Source organism: Phoenix dactylifera, chromosome 18 (assembly GCF_051530095.1).
Source record: "Phoenix dactylifera cultivar Ajwa chromosome 18, Ajwa_hap1_PhDact_Kaust_v1.1, whole genome shotgun sequence".
NCBI lineage: Eukaryota > Viridiplantae > Streptophyta > Magnoliopsida > Arecales > Arecaceae > Phoenix > Phoenix dactylifera.
The window spans coordinates 16,720,053-16,730,777 of NC_143207.1; the positions used below are offsets into that span (position 1 = coordinate 16,720,053).

General features: G+C 39.4%; 2 protein-coding genes across 3 annotated transcripts; one reads left to right on the forward strand and one right to left on the reverse strand.

The window, feature by feature from the left end:
- Window positions 1–488: 488 nt before the first annotated feature.
- On the forward strand, window positions 489–1,327 carry LOC103703412 (pectinesterase inhibitor 3-like). Its single transcript, XM_017841850.5, has one exon. The coding sequence runs from the start codon at window positions 535–537 to the stop codon at window positions 1,099–1,101; it is 567 nt and encodes a 188-aa protein (XP_017697339.1). The 5' UTR covers window positions 489–534; the 3' UTR covers window positions 1,102–1,327.
- Window positions 1,328–2,705: 1,378 nt separating this feature from the next.
- On the reverse strand, window positions 2,706–10,362 carry LOC103703313 (3-oxoacyl-[acyl-carrier-protein] synthase II, chloroplastic-like). 2 transcript variants are annotated; one of them, XM_008786128.6, is made up of 13 exons: window positions 9,707–10,362; window positions 8,248–8,453; window positions 7,874–8,077; window positions 7,552–7,662; window positions 7,364–7,459; window positions 7,218–7,263; window positions 7,048–7,127; window positions 6,327–6,395; window positions 6,136–6,220; window positions 5,868–6,022; window positions 5,720–5,800; window positions 3,556–3,615; window positions 2,706–3,210 (listed from the first exon to the last, which is right to left on the reverse strand). In XM_008786128.6, the coding sequence occupies exons 1-13, from the start codon at window positions 10,086–10,088 to the stop codon at window positions 3,094–3,096; spliced, it is 1,692 nt and encodes a 563-aa protein (XP_008784350.4). In that variant the 5' UTR covers window positions 10,089–10,362; the 3' UTR covers window positions 2,706–3,093. The 2 variants fall into 2 exon arrangements, with proteins under 2 accessions (XP_008784350.4, XP_038987461.3); XM_039131533.3 differs by having other exon boundaries at window positions 5,868–6,016; window positions 9,707–10,233.
- Window positions 10,363–10,725: the final 363 nt, after the last annotated feature.

Below are 10,725 nucleotides of genomic sequence, written 5' to 3' on the forward strand. Positions count from 1 at the left end.
TGATATCACCGTTCTACAACTTGCACGCTAGGCAATTTCTGATGGTTTTGGCCAAGAAGTTCATTCCAATTGTTATTTATAGTGCACACTACCAAAAAAAAAAGGGCGCTTTTTAGAGCCTGCACTGACACTTATAAGAGTCAGTAAATTAATTTGGCGCCGATACTTTTAAAAGCGTCGGATCGGTAGGAGTCGAAGCATCGGCAAAAACCGAAGCTACAAAGGGACAGAGTTGTAGTTCCAAGTGACCATATCAATATGTATATCAAGAGGAAGCAAGTGACCAAGGGTGTGTATTTTTCATGAAAAAAGGGACGGATTCACGTTATCATGAAAGTTCTACTAGTCTACAAATCTAGCTTATCCACAAAATAATATGCATGCAACGGGGGTGGTAGGCCCAGCATGTAATTCATTTGAAAACTGTGGGCAGATTCCTTGTCCTTTGAGATTATAAACCCAGCATGCCCATTCCCAGTGTTCACACACTCTAGCTTGGGCAAGTAAAGCAACCAAAACCAAGCAGCGACCATCATGGCCACCCTCCTCCCACACCACCACCTTCTCCTTCTCCTCTCTCTCGCCGTCGCCGCCTTCTCCGCCGCCACCCCTCCGTCCTCCCTCGTCATCTCCGCCTGCGCCCACGCCCGCTACCCCTCCCTCTGCGTCAGCACCCTCGTCCCCACCTCCCCCCGCTCCCCCACCGACCTCGCCCGCGCTGCCACCGCCGCCGCCCACTCCGCCTCCTGCAACGCCTCCTCCGCCGTCCGCAGCATCCCCCTCCCGGCCGCCACCCCCCGCGGCCGCGCCGCCCTCCGCGACTGCGCCTCCCTCCTCTCCAACGCCGCCGGCCAGCTGGCACGCGCGGAGGCCGAGCTCCGCCGCCTCCGCCCCGACACGCTCCGGGGGCAGCTGGACAACGCCCAGACCTGGGCCAGCGCCGCCATGACCTGCCAGGACACGTGTCTCGACTCCTTTCGTGGGATTGCGGGGCCCACCCGGGATGCCGTCGCCGGCCGGGTGGTCCAGCTCTCCCAGCTGACCAGCAACGCGCTCTACCTCATTGCTCGCCTCGCCTCCCCCCAGGGCCGGGGCCGTTGACCCTTAGTTTGACCGGCGTCCAGAATCTAGCTGCCGAGATGCTACGTACCGTGTCATGTTGTTAATTATGTAATGTGGAATCTTGTGGTGTATGCAGGGGAATAACTAGTAAGTGGGTTTTCTTTTCTTCCCATAAAAAGTTGTATGATACTGCTGTGTGTAACGTCTGAATCTTGGTAAAAGTAAAGCTTCAACGAGTGTTTCTGTACACTTGTTTTGCCCTTCATGTTATTTTTTTTCAGTTTTTATTTTGATAATTTTAAGATAGTTTAGAGATTGACAGACTTAGAGTACTAGTGTGGCAAATAGAATGGCAAGTTTTTGATTTGATTTTACAAATATGTGCAGATTTTTAAGCAACTGGCTGCCTAGTTTATTTGAGTTTTTTTTTTCTAAAATAGCTGGTTCAGATAATTCTAATACATATACATCCAAATAGATCAAAATACAGTATCTTTCGAAGCGATCTAGATAGCTTCCTCTGTCCAACCCATAAGACATCTCAAGAGTGATTGGCCATATACAAGGTCACTCAATCCGTAGTCCCGTTAGCCTCTCTGTATATATGTTTAGCCTGGACAACCACATCATCCCATACACACTGCCAATACATCTCTGGACCCAGCCAATTATAATAGCTGAGTCATCCTCAAATATAACTATTCTAACCTATGGAGGGTCATGCTGCATGAGCAAGTGGGGCATCATAATTTATTTATCAGAAAAATGATGGGGATAATGTCATCTGGTTTCAAAATCCAGAACTTCAAAAGTGGAGAGGGATGCGAGCCAATTAAGATTGGTTGGCAGTGTAGTGACATTAATTGACAATGCTTGGTTTGGAACATGTCAAATAATGCTAGTCATGTATAGCTACATGGAATGCTCTCAATGATGAAGAGGGGATGCCAACGATGGACCGTTGCCTCGTTGGCAATCTCAATGATCTACATTGCTTTGGTTGAAACTTGAAACAGCCAAGCAACACCTATCATTCTCACAATAAGTCACAACTCAGAGCTACCTTGTCATGCGGCCTTTGCAGGCTTAGGTTCGTATTATGTAACAAGATTGCGTACACATTGCTCACTAATTTCATACTTCATTTCGATAACAAATCTACAAGAAATTCTAGTTCGAAGCTTAGATGAGGGTACTCTATAATTCTAGTTCGAAGCTTAAAAGATATGTTCAGCTTATATTTTCTAAAATCTCAAGTAACGGGGAAATAGAAGCCATGCATGCATTTATGTTCTCTAAAAGAGTCAAAAGCTTCCCCCCCCCTATATCTTGTCCTTTTGATCCATGAATAGGAAAAATGTCTAAAGGTTAAGGTAATGCTGCCACATGTTGACACTTGAGCAGTAAAACTAATGGAACACACAAAGGTTTTGAGAAAGCTTGCTTGAAACATAGACTCATCATCTAAAACGATCATTATTACCATGTTAATTTTCTAGAGAGAAGGTTTACTCTTTCTAATCATGTTTCATGCTGCTGAAATAGAATGAGAATACTGCATACCGGAAGGCTACCATCGACGCTTATCAAATCAAAGCAGACATTATCAAATTGCAGTCTGCTGATAGCTCTCATTCACAACATTCTCTTACCAATTAAAAATCCCTGCATTTTATCAAACAAATTCAGAAACCACAGCCATGAGTACAGGTCCAAATTGTGCAAAAATACACGCTGGCATATCCAAAGAAAAAGCACAGCAGGTGATAACGTAGAACCAGGCAAATTTCTCTGCACAGTGGGTAATTTCTTCTGACCTTTGCATCATTCAGCTAGAAGTAAGACAACAGAGTTATGATATTGTTGCAAGGAGCATAAACTTACCAAAAACAAATGAGCCCTGCACAACAATCAGGGCCCTAGTTGCAAGCTAAGCAAAACTATGGCTTGGAATTTTTCAGATGATCTTGGAAACCAACAAAGAAGCTGGGCTTAATGCTATCCCTGCAACATCTGAAGTTCTTTCCATGACTATTTGTAAGGTGCAAACAAGATAGACGAGTTGTGGCCACCAAAACCGAATGAGTTTGATAGTGCCACCTTCACGTCCAACCTTTCCCTTCTTGAGCCCACCAGCACATTCATATCCTGAATGCATGTCTTGAAGTCAGATAAACTCCAGAAGGCTCAAACATAATAGTTTGAGAGGTCAAAAAGAAAAAGAGAGAAAAAAGCAAAGAAAACAAAGAGAATGCAAAGCTTAATAACTTGAATAAATAAATTGAAGACATTTTAGTGAAATTCTTGCAAGTTGCACAACCAGAAACAGTATATGAAGCGTTCTTGGATTCATAAATGTGTGAACATTGTTTTCCACAGCCATCATATCTTTAGATTGCATAGTTTGCAAACGAGACCCGAAACTAGAATGAGAATCTGTGGAATCATATGGAGTCATTGCAACATATGTATCAAAAATTGAGGAGAACATACCACACTTTTTTCTGGGTTTTCGAGATTGATATTTGGATGGACCCACCCTGTTCGAATTGCCTACATGGAAGATACTTGGCTCAGAAAATATTCAGAACGAGTAGCAATAACAGAAATCATATATTGCTCAGGAAGTGAACAAGGTCAAGAAGTCATGCTGCATGTAAATATACATAAAGTTCCGTTTTTGAGAAAGCCAGCAGTCTAGTTTCAAAATTATGCACAGCAAGGCAATACAGACATACAGAGTTACAGATGCTGCAGAAAAAGAACACACGAGCTTTCTAACTAGTAAGAGATTGAAATGGATATGTACTAAGATTTAACTCATCATAGTCAAAAAGTCAAAGTTTGAAACTTATACAGCAAATGCAAAATATTGTAATACAAGACATCATAAGAAAATGAAGAGTGAGTACATATTAGGATAAGTATTGATTTTATTCATAATCACCATGAAGCACAGATCTTCCACAACATAGAACTCTCTGCAAAAGCAAATTAGGCACTTTGAAGTTCTCCCGTTTGAGATTGAACTATTCCACAAAATACTAAGTTTCCATCAAGGCCCTAACTCTCTTCCTTTATCTCCTTGCAAGAATTGCTGCTCTTATTATCCACAAACCAAGTCAGACTTTTTAAATGGAAATGACGTATTTTACCAGTGATGCGATATGATGTTAGAAAATTTGGAAGAAATGTTTAGATAAAGAGAACCAAAATTTCTAAAACACTATTTGCTAGTGTACATTGCAAATCAACATAAAACAAGTCTACAAACTTTTTGCACTAATCCTTCCGTTTAAGGGGTAGGCAAAATACATCTATTGCTTGAAGAAGATTGCAAGGCACAAGAAAACAAGGAAGCAAAAGCCACTAGTCCTAACGACTTCATAGAAATACAAAGTATCTATTGAAGCTACCAAAAAAGACCAAATCGTAAGACCGGTTCATCACAGAAATTGTAGTTCTTTCCATATAAAAACTCTAGACTATTCATAAAGATGCTAGCAAATCATGCTTTCCAAAAGATATCCTTCTTGACTGATCAAACGAGAATCAAATAAAAAATTCACTTGCCATTGGACAACCTATCCTTGCAATCCTTCCAAAGAGCTCAACAAAGACATGGAGTTGCAAGTTTCTAGTGCAGCCATCCCTTCATCAAAACATAAAAGCCCAATAGCCCCCAAGAAATAGTGTAGCATGAACCACTCAAGAAACACCTAAGAATTCAAAGAATTAATTCTAAACTCCCCAAGCATGACAACAATTTAAGAAGATGGGCTGAACCATCTTCGTTCAAGTAAGGCAGAAAGGCCATCTATATTAGCATGCCCAATAACACAGATTTGCCTCTTTTCATTATCAAGCAGCTTTTCCCTAATACCAAGAAAAGTAAATCAAGAATATATGTTGGTAGCTAACCCCAAAGTTCCAGACAAATAAAATTTAATTATGCCACAAAATTTAGCTAACTCATCAGAAAAGTCAACATGACTCAATATTAAAGACCTGACCAATGTGCCTTATTCTATCTATACTCCTCCATCTGTTCCACTAGGAAAGCCCAAGCAAACCGGATGAACATGGTATATAGGAAAATGTTGAAATGGACACATCATAAAACTAAGGACAGAGTGAGAAACCATTATATTGAAGGAGCAATAGAAGTCGTGCCACTTCAGATCAAAATGATGGTAAGCTGATTGTGATGGCATGGGAATGTGCAACAAAAATTTTATGATGAGCTGATAATAAAGGGTGCTTAAATTTGTGGAGAATGTTCAGAAGAGAGGAAAAGAATACCGAATCTAACATGGATGGAAACTGTGTAAATGGATTTGAAAAGTTAGCAGGGACACTAGCAACGGACTTGCTAAGAGCTTGATCAAATTAGACTCTAAAAGTTGAACCCAAATACTATGAATAAGGTTTAATGATTGTAGACCAGCAATTATTGACATGAATATTAAAATAATAGTAAAACCAATTACAACATGGGAGATATTGCAGTATGAATCAAATGAATATTAATGAAAAAAACTGTCTTTAAAGCACATCGAAGAGAAGGAACAATGGTTTCTATCAGTAATAATTATAACAACGGGGTATTAGTTAAAAATTTCTCCAAAACTATATTATAAAAGCTAGAAAGTTTCACCTGAATTGCAGCAACAGCTTCCACCGCACCAGAAGCTCCTAGTAGGTGACCAATCATGGATTTCGTAGAGTTCACTCTCAGCTGTCATACAATTTTAGTTAGCGGTCAAATGACAGCAAAACCCACTTATATAATTTACTTCTCTTACCTCAGGATTCTGGCCAAAACAACGAACGATAGCTTGATACTCTTTTAGATCACCAACAGGTGTTGAAGTTGCATGAGCATTTACATAATTAACATCTTCTTTGGCTACCCCTGCTTGTACTAATGCATTCTCAATGCAAAGAGCAATGCCTGCCCCTTTTCCCAAGATATCAAGTAATAGAATTGTGATTCAACAATATCAACAAAAAAGATACGGAGGGAAGAAGGGAAGAATCACATATTAAATGAATAGCAATTTGATTCTTTACCCTCAGGATGTGGCTCAGTCATGTGGTAAGCATCACACGTGAAGCTTCCTCCAAGAAATTCAGCATAGATATTTGCTCCTCTTTGCTGTAAACAGAAGAAAATGAATAAGACAAGTACAAATTAACATAAAGACATATTCCTAAAACCTTTTTCATTATATTTATTCATGAAAAACTGCAAATTCTTAAACCTTAGCATGCTCTAATTCTTCCAGTAGAAGCACACCAGCCCCTTCACCCATCACAAATCCATCACGATCCTGTCACATGGTGTCAGCACAAAAGACAATAAACAGACCGAACTCATAATAAAAAATAAATCCACTAATGATGATCACTGCAGTCCATGTAAAAGAGAAACCTTCACTCTTAACTGCCAAAAAATGTCATCTTCTATCCTTAATCAAAATCGTATCAACATATCTAATAGAAAAGAACCTTTAGATTAGCTTACCAATTTGTTGGCATGTTGGCGCATTGCATAATTCTTTTGAACAAATTAAAATGTGCTTGGTCGCACCAGCAATCATGATATTGCTGTAATTTTGCATGGTCTAAAAATAGCACATTATGATAACACAGATATGTGTTTGTAACCGTTTGAGATGCATCAGTTGGCACAGTGTTAAAAATTACAATTCACAGTAGAATTCACATGTTGTTTCAAAATTATTTTCTTCCTCTCACCTTACAATTCTTCCTATTTGCAAACAAGCAACTAACATATCCAAATTTAAAATTTCACAATATACAAAACAACATGATAATTTAGGAGGCCAGAGGTTTCAAAACTCTCAGGAAACATGCAAGCCCAAAATACAAAGTCCAGCTAATTCACAATAAGACCAAAGCATCAGATTGTTCATCAAGAGCTTAAATCTAAAATGTGGAGACATAATTTTCTATGCTTACAACGTCCCAAGGCCGTGATGCTTTAGTCGGATCACTATTTCTCTGCGAAAGTGCTCTGCAAGCAACAAAACCTCCCAATCCTGCAGTATATCCAGATAGATACAACTGATCATCAACTCAAAAAAAAAAAAGAGTACAGGGCTTGTGCCAAACTAATAATGGATATATACCAATGGGTATAATTGCAGCATCTGATCCACCACAAAGCATCACATCCTGCAAGATCATATAAATTGAGTAAAAGAAAAGCATATTAGAGGTAGAAGTGTATAAAGACTTATGAACGCAGGTAGCCAAGGCATAGAAAGTAACTTACAGCTTCCCCTCTTATTATATGGTTTGCTGCATTCAGGATACAGAAATTGCTTGTAGCACAAGCAGTTGAAATAGAGTAATTTGGGCCCATCCAACCCTGCAATTAACAGAAAGAATGATACATATCACAAGTATTCCAGAAAATCTCACTAATAAGCTGTATTTCCTACAACAGGTGTATTGGCTTACCAGATCCATAGCAAGGATTGCAGAACCCATGTTTGTCGTTGCAAATGGAACACAAAATGGATTCATCTTCTTGTATGAGACCCTTAAAGCTTCGATGGCATCATTAAAAACCTGTTAAAAAAAATACCAGCAATTTTCATAAATATTGCTTAAGAAATTCAAATGAGGTAGATGTGACGACTTCCTCAAAGTACAACATGAACCGATAAACCCTTGACAGAAGCCATCTCACCATCCTAATGCAATGCTTTCAGTTTACCATTTTCTTTTACCCATTCATATCCAGCATTTAGATATCAAGGGTCCAATATCGAAACTATACCTTCATTCCACCCATTGCAGAGCCTATGAGCACTCCGCATTTTGCCTTGTCAAACTGACTCATAACCTCTTCTGTAACCGCACCATCGGCTAAAGCTTTCTTTCCAGCAATAAGTAAATAGAGCATGAATTTGTCCATTCGTTTAGATAATTTAGGTGCCACCAATCCATCTGTTGAGAAAGATTTAATTTCTCCTGCAATTCTCTACAGAAAATTGCCTGTATCAAGAACTTAAGAAAGGGTTTTGAAACTGAGATTTAATCTCCATAAGTCTATATTGCAAATGCTCCAGATATGATATAAATAATAATAGATATTGATTTAACTATTGCTTCAAACTATTAAAACATGCATGGGTTCTGAAGAAAACCTACTGTTGGATAGTTTGTACAGTCAAATGTTTCAATTTGACTTATACCACTGACACCCTCAAGAAGGTTATTGTAGAAGATATCAGGATTATCGCCCAGTGGAGTCACCACACCCATCCCTGTTACGACCACCCTCCTCTTCTTTGTATGGATTCTCTTCTTTTCTGCAATTTCCTTAGCAGGCTGCACAGCTACTGCCATTGCTTTGCCTGAAACCATGTAAACTGAATTAAAACCCGGCAAAAATTGATACATAATCAGAAGTTATACTTAGCCATTGTTCCACAGGTGTCAGCAAACAAAATGTTTAGCAGGTTTATCTACATAGAATGGCTAGTACCATGTAGGAGTATGTCTTCATGGCCTTGAATAAAGAGAGCAAATTATGAAAATCATGGTACTCTAACCCAGCAAGCTATGGGACCACATAAGTTGCAGTTCACAATTCATTTTATTACTTGGATCCAGCAAAAGTTTTTTACAACTAATCTCAGCATTCCTTTTAAGGTTCAATCAAAGTCAAATGTGAGAAACATTTCTAGCTGGGATCTCTTTTCAAGTTTTTGGTCGATCAAGAATGAAATACGAACAATCCAATATCATATAGCAAATTTTACAGATGATACATCCCATAAATCATTTCTCTACTAAATTAATAATATCCTTTACTACATTAAAAAAACTGCAAAAAAGATAAATACAAAAATTCTACTGACATAAGAAATAGGGATTTGGATACCCATAAAAAATAAAATCTGCCTTTCAGCAGAAGAGTAAATGTTATATTTTATTGTCTGGATGACTTCACTAAGTTATAAGTCTAATTTAATAGGACAACTGAAAGAGTTCTATTTGCTCACTCAAAAAACATGGTAAAAGGTAGCCGACATTCTAAAAGACTAAAAAGCTCCCCTACAAACAGTTTCATCGTTGATCAAAGAAAAGAAAATAATCCCAGGGGCATCAAGTTTGCTATGACCCAGGATTTTAAAACAGTAGGTTCAAAATATAAATATTTTCTTTATAAGTAAATTCAAGTTTATTCGCCGTAATTTTATTACATTGGCATATGATAAGAGTGAATATTTCTCGACCCAACATCACTCTCAGAATCCGTGACAGCAGCATATCACAATTAAAACTCAAAGGTTACAAAATATCAGCAAATTGTATCCTAAAAAACAAGATACCCATCTAATTTCAATATTCCAGCTGCGATCTCCTTAACAAAATGGACAGGCGAGATCCAAAGATATCAAATCTACTAATCTATTAGCTTTCACAAGATAATCTAAATTGTTGTACGAAACCACTTCTGCGACAAATGACAAATTATACCGAGGAAGATTAATTCAAAGTTATCGAACAAGAAAAAAGGCATCTTTTTTTTTCTTGAAAAAGGGAAAGAAACAAATTTTTTTTTCCTGAAACAAGTTAAAGAAAAAGTGAATCAATGGAGTACCTGAGACGCAAGAGGCGCGCCCGGCCCTTCGCTGCCTTCTCGTAGTCTCCGCCTTCCACGGCCCAAATAGGGAGAAGCCACCCTCTCCGAAGAACGACGACGCGCCCTTAGAGCCGTAGAACTCCGGGCAGGGCTCGAAGGCGAGGCAGGAGCTCATCAGCCCCTGGATCCCCGATCCACAAAGCGCCGACATCAGCCCCCTGGAGGAATCCCGGGCGTCGAGGCGGAGCGCCGCCGCCCTCCGCCTCCTCGCTGACCGGCTCCGCAGCCTCGCCTCCCCGGCCGCCGGCGCCGCCAAAGTCCCCTCCTTTCCGCGCGGCACCGTCACGCACGCCGCCACCAACCACGTGCATAGCGGCGCCGCCACCGAGTATCCCGCCATCGGAGGAGAATAGAAGGGTTTATAAGAGAGGGGAGCCGAGAGGGTTTAAGAGGTCAAGGATTTGGGGTTACAAGGACAGCATTTAGTGAAGGAATGAGAGACGGAGGGGGAACCGGCTATTTATATTCTTCTCCTCAGTGTAAAGGGGAGGACAGGTGCTGAATCTGATAAGGAACTAGCCATTGCCAAATGCTTTTAGAGACAGAGAAAGAGAGAGGGAGAGAGAGAGAGAGAGATGACAAAAAGATGTGGAAAAAAAAAAAAAAAGTAGATCAGAGATGGAAAGAAAAAAACAAGTGAATCCATGTCCATGCCCTTGGGGACGTGTCATTTTCTGATTTTTTTTTTTGGGTTGGATGCATTCATGTCACTGTAGTATGAAATGCTTGTCTAAGAGGTAAAAAAAAAAAAAAAATCAGTTAAATAAACCCAAAAACATGTACAGCTAATCATATTGGATTTACCTGATGGATGATTTTGACAAATATTCTTACTCAATCTTTAGATATTTTATTCTCTGATTCTCACAAATATATTTATTCTGGATTGATTTAATAAATAATAAATAATTATTACCATAGGTAACTAAGGGAAGAAATTTTTGGAGTAGGAAATATTATTGATACCAACTAGATAT